This window comes from Coffea arabica, chromosome 3e, assembly GCF_036785885.1.
Source record: "Coffea arabica cultivar ET-39 chromosome 3e, Coffea Arabica ET-39 HiFi, whole genome shotgun sequence".
NCBI lineage: Eukaryota > Viridiplantae > Streptophyta > Magnoliopsida > Gentianales > Rubiaceae > Coffea > Coffea arabica.
In genome coordinates this window covers 11,268,951-11,293,721 of record NC_092315.1, presented here as the reverse complement: position 1 = coordinate 11,293,721, position 24,771 = coordinate 11,268,951, and the positions used below count along the sequence as shown (strand labels likewise).

The following is a 24,771-nucleotide window of genomic DNA, read 5'->3' as shown; positions in this document are numbered from 1 at the left end:
TTAACCACATCATATCATTGCTCATGCTTGTAGAGTAATTGCAATCATCATCATAGCATCAAGTTCTAGACATTTTCAACTGTAGCCAAATGAACTCATCATATATCTATTTTTTTCTTTTTTTGTTTTGTTTTATTTTTTTTCAATGTAAAGAGCTAGAACTACTCCCCCCCACACCAGAAACCTACATTGTCCTCAATGGAGCAAAGAAAAATAGAAACCAAAAAGAAAGGAATTAGAGCTTCCCTGAAGGGCGAAAGAATGCTACGAAAGCACTATAGGGAAGGAGGATACGACGGCTGAAAGCCAACATGGGCAAAGAAGGCTGCCAGTTTTTTGCGTCTGAATGGAAGAGTGGACTTGCAAGGCTCTCTTTTTTCTTTCTCGTATTGGTTGGAAGGCGTGGACATGCCTTGGAACCCATAGTTTTCTGTTTATCAAACTCTAATTCCAGTAAAACATCACAGAACACACCCAAGACCTACAATAAAGATTTTTTATCAATAAGAATCCAAAATAACCTGATCTTGAACACAAAATATGAAATAAAAACACAAAAAAATGACTAAAAATTGAAACTCTTGGGTTGCCTCCCAAGTAGCGCCTCTCTTTAATGTCTTTGGCTAGACATTGCCCTGTTTATTCACGGAGGATAAAATCTTGTGCCTCGTTTCAATGCTTCATCTTCTGTATAGTCCTGATAACCCTCGTAAATAGAGTAATCATTGAGCACACGAGGTACGGTCTTCCATGGATTTGTAGATGGTGCCAAACAAACAAGTAATGACCTTAATTCTTCACTCACTCCTCCATCACGAGCACTTATTGGTTCGAGATATTTTGCCATCGTGACTCTTAACTTATTCCTGTCATGAAATTCAAAATTTTCTGGTATAATAAAATCAATCTCACTAACAGGAATTAAAGAATAAGAGTCAAGAGAATATTGATTAATGAATGGAGGAGATGTCACTGCAATTGGAGATTGTTCATTGAATTCATTCACTTGAACAATTTGATATTGGAGTTCCATTTCTTGTATCTCAATTCCATTTTCAACTGCATCTTTAGATTCTTCTTCTTAAGACTCTTGCAGTTCCATGTCATTGGCCAGGATAATTGTACTCTCGTCTTCTTTAAAGTCGTTGATGGTCTGTGAGGGCAATTCTTCATAAATTGGAGAAATCAATTTATTCATTGTAGATGCCAATTCACGCCTTCCATCTTGCATCTCTTTAATCATCCTTTGTGTCTCCTGTTAAAATTCATGTGTGTTAGTAGCTATTTAACCATTTCTTCAAGAGACATACCTGACATGGGTGATGGCTGTTGCTGTTGATATTAATGTTGAAAATTGATTGGCTCTGGCGTATAATTAAAGTTGAAATTGTCCCACCATCCTTGATCATATCCGTTTGAGTAAGGGTCATACCACATTTGATTTTGAGGTAGAAAATCTCCAAAAGTGTTTATTGAAGCACTCAGGCCATCTTGAAATGTGGGGTATATATCGGTTGAATGATTTGAGGTAAAATAACTTTTACAATTTGCAACAGCCAATCGATCATGAGAAAAAACATGAGTCTCATAACTCTTTCTAGAAATAAAATCCAATCAATCACCAAAATACGGAAGATTAGCAGCCATAAACTATTTAAAAAAAAAATAAGAGAAGAAAAGAAAAAAATAAAAATAAAAATAAGATGAACTCAAAAAGAAACAATTTAATCATACATCAGTTCCCCGGCAGCGGTGCCAAAATTTGGTGGGTGTCAAACCACCAAAAATAAAATTTATATTATACCTATTACCAAAACTGAATGAGTATAGTGGTGAATAGGGTCGTCTCCTCAGGGAACTGGTAGACTTATCACACACAGATAATTGGGGAATTTTTGGAAGGGAAATAAAAGAAATAAATTAAAGATGCAGGATTACTAAACAATTGCAAGAAGTGCAATAACTAAAGAATGTAATAAACAATTAATTGACACAACCTAGTCAAGGAGATAATCTCGGCACCGATTCACGTAATTGATCATAGATACCTGAATTAATCCACACGTTCGCAAATAAATTGGTTCTAACAATTTAGCAACCGCCAAACTCCCAATCTCTCCTTAATTTTGCAGTAGTTCAGAGACGCTCTTAAACTACCCTCTTGTAAAATAGATAACCCCAAAGACGTTTGAAGGATTTAATCTAATTACAGTTTTAGGAATTAGAGAGACCCAATTCTAGTTAACAAACACACATGTGGGTTCATTTAAACTAGATTAATTATTCCTACGACCCAGATTAGACTGCTTGTGAGGCAATAAAATTGGTACCATTTGCCACTAATTTAAGACATTCAAGTGATATGCACCCCTGTCCTAATTGGCAATGTATTATTTAGACAATTGAACAACTGGTCATATTGATCCAATAAATCCAAACAATAATAGACTGTTCAAACAAAGAATAATTAAATACTCACAAAGGCAGAATTTAGAATAAACAAAAAGATCTCACAATTATTCGTGCTCCGGGCCTTGATTACTCTTCAACTAGATAAACGATCTAGCCTTGCCGCATAGTCATGACAACAAAGCAATTCAAAGTTTTCATGGAGTTTTTGTTGATGAAAAGTAAAAGGGTATTGCCGCCAGTCTAAGACTTGCGTTGAGAAGTAAAAGACAAAGACGAAAGATGAAAGACCCTAGTCTACTGCTGTCCTATTTAAAGTGTTTCCGCCGCACACTTGCTTTCTGACTTAGAGTTTGTTTTTCAAAAGGATTGCTTCCTTATTTCCCTTATTGAATTGTTGCCAAAAGTCTTCTCTGCAACGGTTTCCTAATCCCACGTAGGTTCAGAATGTATCTCCAAAGAAAGGAAGTAGCTCCAGGGATAGGACCCGCGGTCCGTCTTTTTCACGCAGCTCTGCGTTATCTAGCGTGGGCACGCTAGAGAATGCCTAGTCTTCTGGAATTTATTTCTTTTTACCACTTTTGACACCAATTGCATGCAATAGACGCAAATACCAATTATGAGTAGAAACCCATTACTCTGGACCATAATTAGCCAAATTAGAACTAAACATCAATGTAATAACACTCGATTATCGACCTACGACATATGCTGGCTAAGGCTTAGTTAACTTTAACCAAATGAGAAAGTAAGGTTAACAAGTAACAACAATGTGGTTCTCCTTGTAAAAACTAGGACACGCGCAAGCTATAAGTCTTACCTAATGAAAATGAACAAATTTGCAAACGATGTCAGATGGGCCCTTCTCAACTGTGAAATGATTGATCATCTAATTGTGAATCTACAATAGAAAACATGATAGAGTTTGCTGATATCACTTTAGACGGATTTGGTCCTCACTAGTGAATTCTCTCTTCATTTCGTACCATGCATATTTAAATATATGACACACGTCTTTAATTACTATGAAAGTATATGGTCATTTTAAAATTGACTAATCCTGACCTTTGTTTATAAATGAAGATACGTGTCATATATCTAGATGTGTATTGCGAAAAATGAAAAAAAAAATCCACTAAAGATGAGCCAAGTCCCACTTTAGATTGGTTTTCAATTTTGGTGCTTGTTTGATTCTGTGGATCTTTACACTACAAAATATGTTTACTCTTAGTCTGTGAGGATATTACTATCATTGAGAGTGAAATTGCTCTGGCAAGAACATAATTGTTTTGGCAATATAGCTAACCCTTTTCTATACTTTCCTACTAAGACATACTATCAATAAAGTTTTGTTAAAATAATTTATATGTTTTGTTGGAGGAGAAATTTGATAGCAATATGAAATTTAAATAGTTAAATTCCTATTCTTTTTAATTAATTTTAAAAAATTATCTTAGTACGTATTCCTAAAACAAATGCCCACTATGTGCAACGCGTATGCTCCTATGCTAATTTCATCAAAATAGATCTTATAAATTTTAGTTATAAACTTATCAATTTTCATTTGAAGCTTAAAAATACCGTGTAAGATAATTTTTATAAGCTTTTCAACGGTGTTTTGTTATATATGCGACCAAAAGTATATTCACGACATCGTTCTTCCTCTAACTTTGTTACTCTAACCTAGCCATTGGAGCTCATTTATCCATATCCTCGGCAAAGTCATTGCTCGACCCAAATGCTCGGGAGATTAACTATTAGTCAAACTAGAAGGAACCAGACTGTGCTTGGCCCATCTATAAAATTATGGTTAAAATTTATTACACTATAATTTGCTTTCAAATAAAAAATAATTATAATTATCAAAAAATGAGCCTAAAAAGGTTTATCTTTAGTGGAATGTTCCAAAAGTTCGCTCCAAGTTGTGTATTATAATGTAATAGAGATATATACTATATTGTATGGACAAACAACAACAAAGAATTCAAAAATCAAGCACATGAGAAATGCAAAATCGGTTCAATATTATAAATGACATATGCTTCATAAAACTGAAGTATCATGCTATTATAATTACAAATGCATAAAATTTCACCACTATTTTTTTTCAAACAAGACACCATTATGTAAAAATTTCTATCCTACAAATTCACAATAAAACTTGGAAGAAAGTTGAATGGAAGGCTTTTCAAAGCATATAAAGGGTACAAAAAATCAGTACCAAAGAATTAGTAAAAGAAGTACAAGATTCAATTATGAAAAGGAACTAAAACATCAAAATTGCAATAAATAAATTTTGCATTTAGATTTAAGACAAACCGCAATAAAAGGAAAATTGATTAGCAGAACCAAAATAATGGAAAGCTTAATGAATATCAAGGAGATCAAGCCAAAATAAATAAATGCACCAAGGTAATGGAATAAAAAGGTTAAAAAAAAGAAAAATGATAAAGGCTAAATAAAATACAGCTAATAAAAAAAGTTAAAAAATACAGTTAATAAAAAAAAGTTAAGTCCATATTTGGCAGTGTGAAATGAGGGAAGAATAGGAATAAACAGAAAATGGAATATACCAGACAGTAGGAGTAGTGGAGGTATAAGGTCTATTGCCTATGTTTCTCCTAAAAAAAAAAGATGATCATGATTCATGAAATATCCATTCCTGTGCGAGAAAAACATACATTCAATTAATTATAGAGGGAAAAGGAAAAAATGCATTGATTGAGTAGAATGAGAAAAGGCAGAGAAAAATTAGGATGAAGGAAAAAAAGAAAAAAAAAAGCAAAATACTAGATTAAAGAGTTAAAACTGATGGAATAGGAATTGATAATATAAATCAATTAATTATTTCGACACCTCTCCATGGTCAACAATAATCATCTAAAAAAATAGTAAGAAAATAACTTTAGTATACTTAATTATAAAGAAAAAATATGAAGGGGGGAAAAAGAAAGATGAAGAAAAAAGAGGGAGATGAAAGTTAAAAGCAGATGCAGAAAGAGGAAGAAAAGAAGAATTGGAAGGAGAGAAATTTATGACTTTTGACTAATCAAAAAAATAGTGGAACAAAAATTTCAATTACAAATAAAAATTGACACTTGTCAAAATAATAGATTATACGCTTGGCAAAAAAAAGAGGTTGTTACAGTAACTTCTCTTTCTTTTTAGGGTAAAAAACAAAAAAGCCCCATGTGATAAGCCTAATACACAAAAAAACCCTCATGATTTTAAAATGTACAATACGACACCTCATGCTTTGAACTAAATTGTAAAGGTGACAGAATCCGTTAAACTTAACAGAAATCGACGAAATGACCAAAATGCCCTGATATTAAGCAAAAGACGGTTAAAAAAATCATTTGTTTTATTCTCTAAATAGAGAGAATTGAGGATTAAGGGGTAAAATAGGCATATTTGTTAAAAATTAGGTATAAATTTTTTTAAAGTTCCAATATGTCATTTCCATTTAATTTAACAGATTCCGTCACCTTTACAATTTAGCTCAAAGCATGAGGTGTCGTGTTGTATATTTTAAAAAATGAGAGATTTTTCTGTGTATTAGACTTACCACATGAGGCTTTTTAATTTTTTACCCTTCTTTTTATATACAAGGTGGATGAGAAAGTAAAGATAAGGAAAAAGCATAATTCTTCTTGAAGAAAACTGGGACACGAATCAAATTCTATGGAACCAATACCTTGTGAGGGTTCAGAAGCAGTGAACCCATCACTCTATGTTTTTTTTTTCTCCGAAACGATAATTGTATAACCTATTCTATCTTAAACTAGAGAAGAGGGATAGTATAACCTACTCTAGTCTAGGGAGAGTCTAAAGAGGCTTGTATTAGGGACTAGCAGATACACAGATCTTTATTAGACCAAAGAGATGCTTTGACACCATCCTAAGATTTTTTTCGCTGCAGTTAGGATTTGAACTCCCACCTACAACTACTGAGCCAAGCTCAATGGTTCACCACTCTACGATTATTAGAGTGACAATTTAATAATGTGTGCTACCTTTAACTTTTTCGAGGGAATTTTCATTATTTTTGGTTCCCATAATTTCTATTGGGAAACTTATCACTTGTATTTTTTTTCCGTTTTAATAAGCAAGCAACCCATTACTCGTGCTAAAGAAACTATTATTGCGGTGTTGTAAGCTCCTATCTAATTTAACTACAAAATATTTTTATCTAAACACAATCAAGTAGTCTTTCAGTTTAATAGCAGACTTTATTTACTCTAAATCTTGCTGTAGAAAAGCATAACATCTACGTGGGGGCAATAAGCTCTACTTGCTTGTCATCATATACCCAAGTAATTATGTTACTAAGTACATTGCTTAAGAAACAGTATTAAAATGTAAAAACTTCAATGTCACTTAATTACTAAGTTGAGGTCAATTTGGAAAAAGCAAATGATATTTGCACTTCAGAAAAAGTTCAGGTACTCCACACTTGTCCTTCCCCTCTTTTTTGGTTAAAGAAAATATAAAGATCCAAAGCCTATGTTCTCTAATAACTTGAATACCAAAATTACTTCCCCCCCCCCCCCCCCAAAAAAAAACCACCCCGGTATGGTAAAGGATCATTTTGCATTATTTTTGTGGAGACCACTGCACTTTTAATTACAAAAGTCTTAAAAACTTAATGTGTATATATAAATATAAACACACAGACATAATTGGCTAGAGTTATAAATGTTCACTAGAGGATAACGAACAAATCTGAAAACAATACACAACTCCAAATCACAAAAAACTTGTACTTACTTAAGAATTGCTAATTAATTTATACTGAAATGGCATTTAAACAATAATATTTTTTAAACAATTTCCTCCATTATTAAAAGTACAACAATTTATAACGGATGTAAGAGTAGTAAAATTTGAACAAAATTAACCTAGACAAATAATAAAATGAGTAAACAAATGAGATTCAAATAATTTTAAATCCTCAGTTTCTCAAGCTATACTAAGTTAAAAAGAAAAAAGCTATACTAAATAGATGGCAATATTCCATGCATGCAATTACAATGCTATATGATGACGGCTTAACTAAGTTGATACTTTGAGTGGTGGAGAGTTTTGAATAATTTACATGTCAAAGTCAATGAGTTAGAAGATAAGAATCCAAAACTATCTTTAAAAAAAAAAATTCATAATCTTTCAGTTTACCAGCAGACTTTATCTCTTCTAAATCTTGTAGTAGACATAATAGGTCGAAATTAATAATTTCTAGAGTAATTATGCTCCTCAGCTTTATGCCTAAGAAACCGAATTGAAATGTAAAAACTTGATTGTCACTTAGCAAGTTGAGGTCAATCTGGAAACTAATAGGACTTTTTTGTAGTACCCTTCATCTGCTATGTGAGTGCTGAATTTGTAGTAGCTTTATTCTACGAGGATCACCTTCAATCTATTTACAGGCTTACGCAGTATGATTCGGATCCTTTAAAGTACTAATTCACACTCTAGAAAGTAAAGCAAACATTTTCAATCCCATCAAAGTTTTCTTAACCGTGTTTGTTCCCTCTATAATTAGCTTGATTACATACTTGGATATGGCCTCGAAAAGAATGCAATCAGAATCAACAACAGGTGCTTGTCTGTAACTATGATAATTTAATTTGTGTACATTTTCTGTAACTATGATAATACTTTGTTTGGAAATAAATCCAGAGCATTACTGAGAAGCCAATATAATGGTGCATATTAGCACATTAATCAAAACTTTACATTAAAAGTGTGTGGTTATAAAGAAAAATTTTATTTAAGAAAATTTCTGTTTAAGGAAATCCTTAACTTTACGTTAAAACGAATCAGTTTTGTGACGTCGGAAATTTCTGTTTAACTTAAAGTCCTTATTTATTTTTCCTACTCAATGGTATTGGTTGCATCATGGTAAGAAGTGGAATTAATTTTTATTCTACACGCTTTGGACGGTAAAATCATCTAAGTGTCTCAAATCACAAAAAAAACAGAGCCCAGAAATATGAGGATAAATAGTCCAAAAACAATAAAAATTTCTTTCCTTGAATCTTTCAAAACGAAAGGCAATTGTGGGGTGCAGGTCCTTTCTTCTCAGTAACCTATTGAGTATAAAAAAAAAAAAAAAAAACTCCAAAAGAACTACTACTAAATACTTGTTTGCTCTGCAGACGGTGAGATCTGTTTCTATTAAAGGTAAGATTTCTGTAAACTTGCAAATTGTACATTTCTAAATACCCTACTACTCAACAACAACCAATTAACAGGTCAAATTCCAGCAGAAATTGGCCTGTTGGATCGGTTGAAGACTTCTGATGCTGCCAACATCCTTCTATCTTCATGTGACATAAAATTAGCTAAGAAAATTAATATTAGAATCGATGGAGATCTAATGTAGAGGATGGTAAAGTGGCCTGACGGTTATGTATAACTTTTCAAGGTGTAGGTGAGTTATGTATATATATAAAAAAAATTCCATAAGGTATAAATGTGTAATTTATCCTATATATATATATATATATATAGAATTACATAAGGTACAAGGAAGAAATAGAATTACAAAGGTGTAATTTATCCTATATATATATATATATATTAAATTTTCTTTAACAAGGAAGAAATAGAATTTTTTTTTTTCAAAAGCGGAGAGGAGGAAGGATAATTAGATTCCAAGACTTCTAAATCTTAAAAGTTCAACATTAGTTAATAAAATCATTTTAGGCTTTTAATATAAATAATTTTAACATTTTAAGTATTTCCAACGCAGAGGACGATATCCATCACCCTAATCACTGCTGTTATTGTGAATGAAAGTCGACTAAAACAAAGGCTTTTATGTGATCCCTAACATCAAATTTCCCTAATAATATGTTGATGTCAGAGTCAACTAATCTTTATCAATTTCCTCCATTTGTAATTAGTTGAGATAAATTTGGATTTTGGGTGAAGCCAATTTAACCCAATACGTGCCTAGCTCCAATTCCACAAAGTTGAACAATTGCTTATCACTGCCTGGGGTCCACCTTGATGCCAATTCCACCTAGTTGAGTAGTTGATTATCTCAATACTCTTCTTCACCTTCTCACCAGAAACAAATAAGTAATTTTCAGGAAAGAAATACTTTGCTAGCTCTGCACTTAGTGAGATTTGTTTCTCTCTTAGAATTCGAGAGTGAAACTGACGAAAATCCTTGCATAAGAGATGGAGATGGCCTCCACTTGCAGCATCGATCGTGTCTTACTTGGTCTAGAGTCGCTCCTGTACAGATTCCGAGGCCGCTCTGTTCCTTGCGATGTTCGTGATGCAATCAAACACATGAAATTTCTCAAAACATTTCTTATGTGTGCTAGAAAGTGGAGCCAAAGCAATGATTTGTACTTGGAATCTGACAATATTGTGAAGAAGGTGAGTCTTCCATCTTTCTTATCTTGCATCGAAGATACCTTTCACGAATATGGAGTGTTCCTCGATATTCACTCTCTTTCCCTTAGATCAGGAGTGTTCCCCAAAATTGAGAAACAGATCAAATTACTTAAGCAAGAAATCATCGAAATTTACTTTTCTTTGGCAAGCAGCAGGTCATTGCAATCAAATTCTTGTATGACAGATCATGAACTGTTGGAATTCATAGGCCTCATCCTCCAAAATCTAGCAGATTGGACAAATGGCTATATGGATTGGAAAATTAGTGAATCGTCTATTTATGCTGCTTTGAGTGCTCAAGTCCAAGCCCTTGAAGCAAAGCTGACATTCTTGAAAAGCTTCATTCCCTTTGCCAAAATGCGAGGAACTGCAGATATTCCTGCCTTGCTATTGGCGCACTTTGAAGTGGTGGCTTTGAACGCAGCACGCCTCTCTTACATGTGTTCTTATTGGGATGATGCTGAGGCAATGCACAATCCTGAGTTCTACTCCATGATACATGATCAACAACAGAAGATCAGAGCTGTCGATTTTCATGTCTACGAGATTTATAAGGAAGTACTTGGAGCTTCAAACTCCTCAGCATCATTACATACAGCAGTGATGGATGAGCAGATATTGAACAACTTTAATGATTCTCTTTTAAGTTGTCTCTGGGAGCTGTTATGCTACAGTTCAAGTTTTATGGATTCTGTGAAAGGTGAAATGCACATACTCTATGCAAGGCTGAGGTTTTTGAGAAGCATTTTAAGGGAGCATCATGAGATGATGGATGAACAAAATGAAAAAATTGGAGCTCTCCTTAGTGAAGCAGGGATTATAATATTCTCGCCCACTCTGAGCAGAGTGATAGAAGGAGAAGTTAGCTTCTCAGAATCCACCCAGGTTCTTGATTTTTGTGATATGCTGGCCAATACCAATATCAATCTTAAGCATGTTAAGGATCAGATCAGTGGCTCAAGTACTATAGAGAGTCTTCCTAATTCCTTTCATAGCTTAAGAGCACTCGAAGTTAGCCGGACTTCTCGTCACATGCTACCAAAAGGTAAAATGCCAATACCCCATGAAGTCATGGTTGGTCTCGATGATGAGGCAGCAAAAGTAATTGAACGACTTATATGGGGACCAGAACAGGTGGAAATTGTTCCCATCGTGGGAATGGCTGGGCTTGGTAAGACAACTTTAGCCAAAAAAGTTTACAATGATAGTTCAGTAATCTGTAACTTCCACGTTCGTCTTTGGTGTACTGTTTCTCAAGCCTATAACGTTGACAGGTGCCGAACCTGTGCAATAATAAAAATAGAACCTAACCATCACTAAAAGCAAGTCAATAATTAATCCTAGGTACTGGAGCAGGGACTCTAGGTGTGCAATGGGTTACTTGATTCACCATGTTCCCGAAGAGTTTGCTTAATTCGATATACCAGAATTAATTAGTTGGCAAAAATTACTAAATAGTAGACAGTGGCAAGTAGGGTCGTCTCCTCAGGGACTGGGGATATTTGTCTCTTTTAAATTCCAATTGGTAAGGGGGATTTCACCAGAATGAAGCTAAAAGCAATTAAATAATTCAACTAAAACTAAATAATTAACTAGCACGAATATAGCAGGAATTAAATCAAGAATAAATAAATCCTAGCTAAGGATGCAACCACTCAGGTACAGTCCATTTATCCGATCATTGATGCAAGAGAGGTTCACTTAATTTATTAATAGACTAGTTATAGCCATCGAGGAGCTCTAATGACCAATTTTTCCTTAATTTATAGATGACCAAGGTACGACCATTAATCACCCCTAACCAGAAAAGTATTCCTAGGTACGACCGTAGGAATTAATTTTCCAATTGCATTAATAGCCAGAAAAACCTAACCCTAACCAATAACACGCTACGAGGGTTATTTAAATTAGATTGCACGTTCCCCTAATGTGTAAACACACCAGTTGCCACTAATATTAATCAATCAAACAATTACGGATTTAATTGACTAAATTGGCACGAGATTAATAAATCACATTGAATATCGGACCCTTGAGATCCAAGTAATAAAATAATCCCATGAAAATACAAGCAGGCAATGTGCAAATATTAATAAATTAAGGAGCGCGTGAAAACTAATTAGATCTCACAGATTTTCGGGACTGCGCCGTCGAGTTGACCCTTGACTAGATGGAAGACTTAGCCACGCCGCATAATTAAATCACCACACGAGTTAATAAATTGCGAAGGCATTGTTTTTTTACTAGAAAGTAAGGAATAAAGGATGTTTTTCCCGTTGGGGAATATTGTCGAACACCTGGCGTGCGTCAGAGGCCAGTCCAAGGAAAAGAAAGCAAGAAAACCAGAGACTAGGCTAAAAACTAAACTAAAAGGTAAAAACTGGCTAGCCCACTCCTTCTGTACGTCTTCCCTTAAAAAGCCAAAAGAAAGAAGCCTAAAAGCTCTTTCCTGTGGTCCCCACACATGTGGACAAAGCTTCCAAATTACTTCTTGGTCCAAGTCTCTCTACGTTGCTTTCTTTGAAAGGCCAAAATGACTAAATGCCTTTCACTAGCTTGTGGTCCCCACCAATTCAAGAGTCCAAGGTCCTTAGAAGTCTCCATTTTCCCATAAAAGTCCCTCCTTTTTGGTAATTTTCTGCTTTGTTCCTGAAATTAAGTCCCAATACCAAATATAAGTAAATATTAATAATTAAAACAATATTTGGCAAGAATAAAAGGGGAAATTAACAACAAAATTACTAACAATTAACACCCTATCAATTCCCCCCACACCTGAATCATGCTTGCCCTCAAGCATGGGGACAATTCAACTCAACAATGGCTAGCTTTCACGTTATCATTGCCAGTTGTGCTTATACCAAAATCAAGATTTAATGGCTAAGTGTCAAGACATATCTCTCCCGGTTAGCTCCTAAGTTCTTAGACCTGTCCAATTCATGGCTAATTCGCTTAGGAAATCCAAATATTAACTAGCAACAGTCAGTAATTAAGTCAACTGGCAACCAAAATCTCAACATTACGAACCAAGGATCGGCAGGCCAATATGATCATAAACTCACATCTTTTTCACATCTTTTTTTTTTTTTTAATAAATTACTCCAACGCAAATCGTCCAGATTAGAAATTGCTTAAAATTTTTTTTTCTTTTTGGAATTCGAATTTCGAAAATTGTAATTGCTAAAATACTTTTTTTTTTTTTGAGTCGTCAAATATGGCGTGGGCACGCCAAGATTAGAGAGCATCCACTGCCTTCGAGAGTTACATTACGCACTTTAACGCGTGCCCTCCTCGCGTGGGCACGCCAAGATTCTATTTTCTGCCTGCGTCGCGAGATGTTGAGAATTTACCAACACGGCGCGGGCACGCCATATTTTACAAACATCCTCTGCCCATGGGACTTGGACTTAGACGCTTAACGCGTGCCCTCCTCGCGTGGGCACGCCAAGATTACCTATCCTGATCAAAGTTAGAAAACATCAAGAGTGACTAGTACCCACGTGAGAAACAACCTAATTAAATAATTAAGCACTAAAAAAACAAAATTAACAATTGGGTTGCCTCCCAAAAGTGCCTTTCTTTAACGTCTCTGGCTAGACGTAGCCCCAAAAATTTGCTTAAACTAAGCAAGCAGGGTCTTCCAAGTGCATCATCTCCACCCGTTTAATTGGAACCCCTTCATAATACGGCTTGAGACGATGACCATTCACTACAAATTTCTTCTCAGTCTTCAAACTTTGGATCTCTACCCATGGGACTTGGACTTAGACGCTTAACGCGTGCCCTCCTCGCGTGGGCACGCCAAGATTACCTATCCTGATCAAAGTTAGAAAACATCAAGAGTGACTAGTACCCACGTGAGTAACAACCTAATTAAATAATTAAGCACTAAAAAAACAAAATTAACAATTGGGTTGCCTCCCAAAAGCGCCTTTCTTTAACGTCTCTGGCTAGACGTAGCCCCAAAAATTTGCTTAAACTAAGCAAGCAGGGTCTTCCAAGTGCATCATCTCCACCCGTTTAATTGGAACCCCTTCATAATACGGCTTGAGACGATGACCATTCACTACAAATTTCTTCTCAGTCTTCAAACTTTGGATCTCTACTGCACCATAATGAAAGACATTAGTCACAACAAAAGGACCAATCCAACGAGAACGTAATTTACCTGAAAATAACTTCAATTTGGAGTGATACAGTAGAACTTTTTGCCCACATTCGAATGTTTTCCTTGAAATCTGTTGGTCATGAAAAATCTTATTCTTCTCCTTATAGATTGCCGCATTCTCATAGGCTTCATTGCGAATCTCCTCCAACTCCTGTAACTGTAACTTTCTTTGGATTCCGCCCTCCTCAATATCCATATTGCATTGCTTAACCGCCCAAAATGCTTTATGCTCGAATTCCACTGGAAGATGGCAAGACTTACCAAATACCAACCTATAGGGAGACATCCCTATAGGTGTCTTGTAAGCGGTCCTGTATGCCCACAAAGCATCTTCCAACCTTGAACTCCAGTCCTTCCTATCAGGGCGGACCATCTTTTCCAAAATAGACTTTATTTCCCTATTCGAGACTTCAGCCTGGCCATTGGTCTGTGGATGGTAGGAAGTGGAAACTTTATGAAGTACACCATATCTCCTGAACAAAGCAGCAAGTGTCTTGTTGCAAAAATGCGTCCCCCTATCACTCACAATTGCCCGTGGCATTCCAAATCGCACAAAAATGTTAGACTTTATGAAATCTGCAACCACCTTAGAATCATTAGTGCGGGTGGCTTTTGCTTCCACCCACTTCGAGACATAATCCACTGCTAGTAAAATGTATAAAAATCCACAAGAATTTGGGAAGGGACCCATGAAATCCATACCCCAAGTATCAAAAATTTCAATGAAAAGCATGGGCACCTGTGGCAGTTGATCCCTTCGGGATAAATTGCCTATCCTCTGACATTTATCACATGTCTTACAAAACACATAGGCATCCTTAAACAATGAAGGGCAATAAAATTCACTTTCTAAAACCTTATGAGCAGTTCTCCTGGGTCCAAAATGACCTCCACAGGCAAAAGTATGACAGAAAGTTAAAATCGATTGAAATTCCATTTCACTTACACATCTCCTCATCACCTGATCCGCACACCTCTTCCACAGGTACGGGTCATCCCAGATAAAATACTTGGCGTCGCTCTTCAATTTATCCCTCTTCGATTTTGGCCAACCTGCAGGAAAATTACCGGTTACCAAATAATTGACCAGATCAGCATACCAAGGCAATTGAGAATTTAAAGAAAATAAATGCTCTTCAGGGAATGCATCCTTCAATGGTTCACTATCCTCTCCAACGGGGATACGACTCAAATGGTCGGCTACTAAATTCTCTGACCCTCTTTTATCCCTTATCTCCAGGTCAAATTCCTGTAGGAGCAATATCCACCGTATGAGCCTCGGTTTCGCATCTTTCTTGGTCATCAGGTATCTCAATGCTGCATGATCAGAAAATACAATCACTTTAGCACCTAACAAATATGTCCTGAATTTTTCTAAAGCAAAAATAACTGCAAGAAGCTCCTTCTCAGTGGTGGAGTAATTCAACTGGGCTCCATTCAGGGCGCGGGATGCATAATAGATGACGTGAGCTGCCTTTCCTACTCGCTGCCCCAATACAGCCCCTACAGCATGGTCACTGGCATCGCACATGATCTCAAATGGTAAATTCCAGTCAGGGGGCTGGATGATTGGAGGTGAGGTCAACAATTCCTTCAACTTGTCGAAGGCTCTCTCACACTTGTTATCAAACTCGAAAGCTACATCCTTTTGTAGAAGTTGGAACAACGGGGCTCCAATTTTTGAAAAATCCTTGATGAACCTTCGGTAAAAACCTGCATGTCCAAGAAAAGAACGCACCTCCCGCACATTTGCGGGGTAAGGTAATGCCGATATAATGTCTATTTTAGCCTTGTCAACCTCGATGCCCTTAGACGATACAACATGACCTAAGACTATCCCGTGGTCAACCATAAAATGATATTTTTCCCAATTAAGCACAAGATTAGTCTCTATACACCTTATCAGGATCAATTTCAGGTTATCTAGACATGTATCAAAACTATCACCATACACACTGAAATCATTCATAAAAACTTTAATAATTTTCTCCACATATTCTGAAAAAATACTTACCATACACCTCTGGAACGTTGCAGGCGCATTGCACAACCCAAATGGCATTCGCCTATAGGCAAAGGTCCCGAACGGGCACGTGAAGGTTGTCTTCTCTTGATCCTCTGGGGCAATTGCTATCTGAAAGTATCATGAAAATCCATCCAAAAAGCAATAGTAAGCCCTACAAGACAAACGTTCAACCATTTGATCAATGAAAGGGAGAGGGAAATGGTCCTTTTTGGTGACGGCGTTCAGCCTACGGTAGTCTATACATTGCCTCCATCCAGTGGGTTTGCGCACTGGCACGAGTTCACCCGTTTGGTTAGCTTCTACCGTCACTCCTGCCTTCTTTGGGACTACCTGGACCGGGCTCACCCACGGGCTGTCTGATATTGCAAAAATGATCCCCACATCTAGCAATTTTAAAATCTCTTTCTTTACAACTTCCATCATGAGGGGGTTGAGGCTCCTCTGAGCCTGCCGAACAGGTTTAGCATCCTCTTCCAGTCTAATCCGGTGCATACAGACGGCCGGGCTGATCCCCTTAATGTCTGCGATTGTCCAACCTATTGCCTCTTTATGCTCTCTAAGGACCCGGATCAGTTTCTCCTCTTGGATTTTTGACAATGCTGACGAAATAATCACCGGGAGTGTCTCATTGTCACCCAGATACGCATACTTCAGGTGCTCTGGTAGGGGGGTTTCAATTCCAAAACAGGCGTCTGCACCACCGATGGCAATACCCTCTGGTGAGGTTCGGGAATGAATATAGGTGAAACTTCGTACCTTTTTGTGGAAGTTGGCAATGAGTGTAATGCTCCTATCGTGCATTTTAAATCTTCACTCCACTCCACCTCAGGAGTTGTCTCTAACTTGAGGTGCTTGGTCAAAACTACCTCCAACTCATCCTTGCCAACAGTTTCAAATACTTCCTGCACCGCAGGGTCAATAGCACTCACAGAGAAAACTGAGCTAAAGTTGGAGTTTGAGGGATATTTCATAGTGTCAAAGATATTAAAGTGCACAATTTCCCCATCAAATTCCATGGACAAGGTACCCTTATTAACATCAATTTTTGTTTGTGCTGTGCTCATAAAGGGTCTACCCAATAACAAAGGTGAGGGATCGGGTGGCATCATCCATATCAAGTACATAAAAATCAGCTGGAAACACCAAATCATTAACTTTTACCAACACATCTTCAATCAACCCATCAGGATATGCATTGGTTCGCTCAGCTAATTCAATAATTATCCCAATTTCTTTTAATGGACCTAATTTTAGAGAAGCATAGATAGATTTAGGCATGACATTAATTGATGCTCCCAAATCCAACATGGCCCTTCTAATCACAGTGTTCCCTATCCTACAGGGGATAGTAAACATACCTGGGTCCCCGCACTTGGGTGGAAGCTTTCTCTGCAGGACCGCTGACACATTCTCCCCAACAATGACCCTCTCATCTCCCCTCAACCTCTTTCGGTTGACACACAAGTCCCTTAGGAATTTGGCATATTTTGGTACTTGTTTGATCGCGTCTAACAGGGGGATATTTATCTCAACCTTGCGAAAAACCTCCAAAATCTCCTTCTCCTTATCCTGCTTCTTTGATTTTTCCAACCTGCTAGGAAAAGGAGGCGGGTTAGTTTTAACTGTAATTATTGGGTCTGGAAGTACCTTTGGGTCTGCACCATTGCTGTCTTCCCTCTCAGGCTCATTTTCGATCTTTTCCTCATCTTTATTCTTAGGGATCACAGGTTCAGGCCCCTGAATTTCCTTCCCGCTCCTTAGGGTCATTGCGCTCACGTTCTTCGGATTTAATTCAGGCTGAGACGGCAATTTACCTTGGTTCTGGGAATCCAAACGGTTGATTGTTGTGGCCATTTGACTTATCTGATTCCTTATGTCCTGCATTTCGGAGTCCGTCCTTTGCTGATTTTGCATAATTGTTGCCTCCGTCCTTTGCTGATTTTGCGTAATGGTTGCCATCATTTGTTTCATCATCTCCTCCAAAGATGGACCAGAGCTTAGGGGCGGAGGTGGTCGGGGTTGGTACTGCTGCTGGTACCCTGGTTGCTTATTTGGCACGAAATTAGACTGCCTGTTTGGTGTAAAGTTGGGCTGCTTATTTCCTCCATAACTGAGGTTGGGATGATCTCTCCACCCGGGATTGTAGGTACTTGAGTAAGGGTCGTACTGCTTTCTTGGCGTGAGCGCGTGGCCAGCCATGTTCACCTATTCTGCAGTTTCTTCCTGAAGCATTGGGCACATGTCTGCAGAGTGACCCATACCAGTGCAAATCCCGCACACCCTGGCCTGAGATGCATTCCCTACAGCCAGTTGCCTAACAAACGAGGTCAACTCAGTTAGCTGCTGCTGCATAGAGGATGTCTCTATCTCATTCACCTTACATATTGGGACGTCCTCTCTCGAACTGAATTGTTGTGAATTCTCTGTCATCCCCTCTATTAACTCTCGTGCTTCCTGAGGGGTTTTGTTCACCAGTGTCCCTCCACTTGCAGCATCAATTATGCTCCTGTCTCTGAAAAGGAGCCCCTCATAAAAATACTGTATGAGCAACTGCTCACTTATTTGGTGTTGGGGGCACATTCTGCACAACTTCTTGAACCGTTCCCAATACTCATAGAGTGACTCCCCTGGGTGCTGCTTGATCCCGCAAATTTCTTTCCTTAGACTCGCAGCCCTGGATGCAGGAAAATATTTATCTAAAAATTTTTTCTTCAATTGGTCCCACGTGGTGATGCTACCTGGTTGTAGGTAGTATAACCAGTCCTTTGCAGAGTCCTTCAAGGAAAAGGGAAATGCCCTCATTTTTATCTGCTCTTCTGTAATGTCCGGGGGCTTCATACTATTGCATACGACATCAAACTCCTGCAGATGCTTATACGGCTCCTCACCTGGTAAACCATGAAAAGAGGGTAAAAGAGAAATCAGACCAGATTTTAACTCAAATGAAGTGTTTTCACTCAAACTCGGGAAAGTAATGCACAAAGGCTGCTGATTTAAATTAGGGGCAGCCAACTCCATTAATGTTCGTGCATTAGCCATGGGGATTTCTTCTTGCTCCGTGTCACTCGAAGTGTCACCAAATGAATCTGTTGGTTCAACTCCTAACTCAAGTCTCTGAGATGTAGCATTGGAGTGCTCCTCTCTGATCTGTCTGGTTTCCTTTCTCGTTCTACGCGCGATTTTCTCTACTTCAGGGTCAAAAATCAAATCACATGTACGAGAAGACCGAGGCATACACTAGAAAAATATCAAAAAATTAGAACAAAATTGAATTTAAAAAGAAACAAATAATAACGCCAGTCCCCGGCAACGGCGCCAAAAATTGACAGGTGCCGAACCTGTGCAATAATAAAAATAGAACCTAACCACCACTAAAAGCAGTCAATAATTAATCCTAGGTACTGGAGCAGGGACTCTAGGTGTGCAATGCGTTACTTGATTCACCCTGTTCCCGAAGAATTTGCTTAATCCGATATACCAGAATTAATTAGTTGGCAAAAATTACTAAATAGTAGACAGTGGCAAGTAGGGTCGTCTCCTCAGGGATTGGGGATATTTGTCTCTTTTAAATTCCAATTGGTAAGGAGGGATTTCACCAGAATGAAGCTAAAAGCAATTAAACAATTCAACTAAAACTAAATAATTAACTAGCACGAATATAGCAGGAATTAAATCAAGAATAAATAAATCCTAGCTAAGGATGCAACTACTCAGGCACAGTCCATTTATCCGATCATTGATGCAAGAGAGGTTCACTTAATTTATTAATAGACTAGTTATAGCCATCGAGGAGCTCTAATGACCAATTTTTCCTTAATTTATAGATGATCAAGGGATGACCATTAATCACCCCTAACCAGAAAAGTATTCCTAGGTACGACCGTAGGAATTAATTTTTCAATTGCATTAATAGCCAGAAAAACCTAGCCCTAACCAATAACACGCTACGAGGGTTATTTAAATTAGATTGCACGTTCCCCTAATGTGTAAACACACCAGTTGCCACTAATATTAATCAATCAAACAATTACGGATTTAATTGACTAAATTGGCACGAGATTAATAAATCACATTGAATATCGGGCCCTTGAGATCCAAGTAATAAAATAATCCCATGAAAATACAAGCAGGCAGCGTGCAAATATTAATAAATTAAGGAGCGCGTGAAAACTAATTAGATCTCACAGATTTTCGGGACTGCGCCGTCGAGTTGACCCTTGACTAGATGGAAGACTTAGCCACGCCGCATAATTAAATCACCACACGAGTTAATAAATTGCGAAGGCATTGTTTTTTTACTAGAAAGTAAGGAATAAAGGATGTTTTTCCCGTTGGAGAATATTGTCGAACACCTGGCGTGCGTCAGAGGCCAGTCCAAGGAAATGAAAGCAAGAAAACCAGAGACTAGGCTAAAAACTAAACTAAAAGGTAAAAACTGGCTAGCCCACTCCTTCTGTACGTCTTCCTTTAAAAAGCCAAAAGAAAGAAGCCTAAAAGCTATTTCCTGTGGTCCCCACACATGTGGACAAAGCCTCCAAATTACTTCTTGGTCCAAGTCTCTCTACGTTGCTTTCTTTGAAAGGCCAAAATGACTAAATGCCTTTCACTAGCTTGTGGTCCCCACCAATTCAAGAGTCCAAGGTCTTTAGAAGTCTCCATTTTCCCATAAAAGTCCCTCCTTTTTGGTAATTTTCTGCTTTGTTCCTGAAATTAAGTCCTAATACCAAATATAAGTAAATATTAATAATTAAAACAATATTTGGCAAGAATAAAAGGGAAATTAACAACAAAATTACTAACAATTAACACCCTATCAAACATGAAAAATGTGTTACTTCAAATTTTGTGCTCTGATGCCAAACATTCCAGGATGGATGATGAGTTAAAAAATCTGGATGAACATGCGTTGCTTGAAAAGCTCTACAAAAAGCCAAAGGAGAATCGGTATCTTGTTGTTTTTGATGATGTCTGGGACATTAAGGCATGGAATGAGCTGGGAATTTCATTCCCGGATGACAAGAAAGGAAGTAGAATCATCTTCACGAGTCGATCTTCTAATGTGGCTTCACAGGTTGAATATGGGGGGAAACCTCACTATCTTCGCCCGCTCAGTGAGAAAGAAAGTTTCGAATTGGTGCAGAAGAAGGTGTTTGGAGAAGAAGATTGTCCTCAAGCATTGCATGGGTTGGGAATGGAGATTGCCAAAAAGTGCAGGGGATTGCCACTTGCACTTCTTGTTGTAGCTGGAGTCCTAGCAACTATAGAGCATGATATTTGGGTTTGGAAAGAGTTTGGTAAAGGTTTAACTTCGACCATGGTGTCTAGTACAGACCAGTGCAAGATGTCGTTGGAGCTCAGTTATGAGCATTTACCATATCACTTGAAGGCATGCTTGCTGTATTTTGCTGCATTTCGAGAAGATGAAAAAATTGGTGCCAAGAATTTGATGCGTCTCTGGATTGCAGAAGGGTTTGTAGAAAAAATTGAAGGAAAGAGATCAGAGATCATTGCAGAAGAATATCTGATGGACCTTATTGGTCAAAACTTAGTTATGGTAAGTAAAAGCAGATCCATTGGTGGAGTCAAAACTTGTTACATTCACGATTTGATATTTGAGTTCTGTAAGACTGAGGCGAAAGAAAAGAAATTTCTTCAGGTCCTGCGAGGATATGATGAGCTTTCTACCTTTAATGAGCCTCCCAACCTACCTCGGTTGTCCATTTGCTCCAGTGGCGAGGTGATAGGTTGCAATTTTGTCATTTATTTTATTATTAATTTTTCCTATTACCTGACTTGATATGGATTAATTATTAGATTCTACTCACTTTTCATAATTTGTATTTATTTCAGGGAGTAGATCGAAAATACCATAATAAGAGCCAATTTGATGATTATCGGAAAAGAGTTCAAATAGCAGGCAATCAAGGGCATTCTTGGAACAAGGAGATGCAAGACCTTTTTGGTAATTTTGACCGAACACAGCAACTAGAAAAAGGGCAAAGAAAGCAAACCTGGGGGGGTCTTCTTCTTCCCCCTGAGGGGGCCGCCGCACAAGACCAGACAGTAGCAATAGGCCATTAGGATAGGAACTATTAGATTGCAGAGAACAAGCACTTTCTTTTTCTAGCTTCACTTTGACTTTTCTTCCTAGCTTTCCATTGCTTTTCTCCACGCATGTCAGGAGGAAGCAATTTTTAGTTTTAGCGTTTGACTTTTCCATTTCGTCTTCTTGTGGTTCTCTAGTCCGTATGTGAAGACCAAGTGAAAACATTGAATTCCTTCCTGTAGCTTGTCTTTCTCCTTGATTTCTCCGAATTGAATTTGACGATGGCCGCTACTGTTGCATCAGCTTTGTATGGGGTTTTTCCATCAACGATGAGCTAAATCCATTTTCTCTAGTCAAGGAGTAACGGATGCTTTGAGTCATCTAAAATTGTGAGATCGATTTAATTTTATCTTTTTCTCTTATTTATTGGTATTTGCATATTCTCTGGTTGCAGTGCTTATGGTTGTTTAATTAATTGATTGTCTTGGATCCGGATAATTAATTGATTTGACAATCTATTGTCAATTGAGGTATTAAATCCGTAATTGTTTAATTACCTCAAAATAGTGACAACTGGCACGATTAGATTCGTGTCAGGGGAATACGCGGGCTAATCTAAAATAACCCTGGTAGTGTGTTATTTGGTTAGAATAGGGCTCCTCTAATACGTAAGGCAATTGGGGAATTAAATTCTATGGGCGTACCTAGGATTATTTCTCAATTAGAGCAGTGATTAACGGGCGTACCTTGATCACCGACACAGTAAGGAGAGGTTGACTGCCATCGCTTGTTTGGTAGTTATAACCTATTTATTAGTAAATAATTGGAATTGCCTTTGCTTATCGATGATCAATTGGGTGAACCATTGCTGAAGTTATTTCTTGGCTAGATCCTTAATTATCACTCATTTGATTTCAGTAATTTGTTATTTAATTTTTAGTAGTTTCTTAGATTTTAGTTGAATTTCTTTGATTGTCACATTCTGCACAAAAACACCCCCTTGTCACTGTGAACTTGAAAAGAAATAATTACTCCCAGTCCCTGTGGATTCGACCCTGCTTACCACTATCTACAGAAATTAATTTTAGCTGAGCAGGTTTTTATTATTGCACAGGCTGACAACCTGTCAATTTTTGGCGCCGTTGCCGGGGACTGGTGCCAGATTAATTTGTTTCTTTTTGAGTTTATCTTGTTTTCATTTTCTTTAATTTATTTTTCTCTTATTTTTTTTTATTATTTTTTTATGGCTGCTAACATTCCATATTTTGATGATAGACTGGACTTTGTTTCTGAATGGGGTTATGAAACTCATGTTTTTCCTAATGATCAATGGGCTGTTGCAAATTGTGGAACTTATTTTGATTCAGGTTATTCAACTGACACATGCCCCGCATTTCAAGATAATTTAAGCGCTCCAATTGATACTTTTGGAGATTTTCCACCCCAATATCAAACGCAGTGTGACCCTTATTCAAACGGGTATGATCAAGGATGGTGGGATAATTCCAATTTTGATTATGCAACCGGGCCAATGGATTTTCAACAGCAAGAGTCTCGGCAATCATCCTCCGTGTCAGGTATGTCTCTTGAAGAAATGATAGGTTTACTAATTGCTAATTCAAATCGATTTCATCAGGAGACACAAGCGAGCCTAAATCGATTTCATCAGAAGACACAAGCGAGCCTTCGCGACCTGGCGGATCAAATGCGTCAATTGACATCCAGGATAGATCGATTGGCTTCTCAAATGGAAGAATTACCCGCACAAACCAATATCAATCTTGAGGAAGATGAGAGTGCAATTGTCCGGCCAAATGACATGGAACTGCAAGAGTTTCAAGAAAACGGATTTAAAGATGCAGTTGAAAAGGAAGCTGAAGTGCAAGAAATGAGACTCCAAGATCAACTCGTTCAAGTGAATGAATCCAGTGAACAATCTCCAAATGCGGTGACATCTTCTCCACTCCTTAATCAATATTTTCCTGACTCCTATTCTTCAATTCCTGTTACTGAAATTGATTTTATTATACCAGAAAATTTGAAATTTCATGACAGGAATAAGTTAAGAGTGGCAATGGAAAAATATCTTGAACCGAAGAATGCGTGTGATGGAGGAGTGAGTGGAGAATGCAGATCATTGTTGACTTGTTTAGCGCCATTCACTAGTCCATGGAAGCCCGTAGCTCGGATGCTCAAGGATTATTCTATTTATGAGGGTTATCAGGACTATATAGAGGATGAAGCAGTAAGACGAGCCACAAGATTTTATCCTCCATGAGCAAAACATGATAATGTCTAGCCAAAGACATTAAAGAAAGGCGCTCCTTGGGAGGCAACCCAATTGTTCTTTTTAATTGTTTGTTCATTTTCGTGTGGTAGTTTAGATGTATTCTCCTTGAATTCGACTGATTTTGGGTTTCAATTTTCATTTTTTCTGATTTATAGGTGCCTTTCAGTCATGACGCGCCCGCATGGTGACAGCAGGAAGCTCACGATCAGAAACTTCTGAAACTTCTGGGAGCTCTCTTGCCCTCATGACGCGCCCGCGTCACGTTCGCGGGAAAGGTAAGGATTCAAAAATATATAAAAAAAAAAAAAAAGAGGAAGTAATACGGAATCAAAAGGAAAAAATTTTCTTTCTCCTTAACCGTAGCTAGTCCTTGACTTGTCAAAGTAAAAACAAAAAAAAAAAAAAAAATCCTTTCTTTTTCT

At 37.5% G+C, this 24,771-nt stretch overlaps 1 protein-coding gene across 1 annotated transcript; it reads left to right on the top strand.

The window, feature by feature from the left end:
* The first annotated feature begins 9,494 nt into the window (after positions 1 to 9,494).
* On the top strand, positions 9,495 to 22,397 carry LOC140038377 (putative late blight resistance protein homolog R1A-10). Its single transcript, XM_072083714.1, has 3 exons — positions 9,495 to 11,082; positions 20,830 to 21,567; positions 22,302 to 22,397. Exons 1-3 carry the CDS (start codon positions 9,598 to 9,600, stop codon positions 22,395 to 22,397), a joined length of 2,319 nt encoding a protein of 772 aa, XP_071939815.1. The 5' UTR covers positions 9,495 to 9,597.
* The last annotated feature ends 2,374 nt before the right edge of the window (positions 22,398 to 24,771 follow it).

What these genes read in the sequence shown, in the direction of transcription:
- LOC140038377 (XM_072083714.1), top strand. Translation starts at nt 9,598, where the DNA reads ATGGAGATGGCCTCCACTTGCAGCATCGATCGTGTCTTACTTGGTCTA. An exon ending in GTACTGTTTCTCAAGCCTAT is followed by an intron (nt 11,083 to 20,829) that starts AACGTTGACAGG and finishes AACACCCTATCA; the next exon opens with AACATGAAAAATGTGTTACT. An exon ending in TTGGTCAAAACTTAGTTATG is followed by an intron (nt 21,568 to 22,301) that starts GTAAGTAAAAGC and finishes TCCTTCCTGTAG; the next exon opens with CTTGTCTTTCTCCTTGATTT.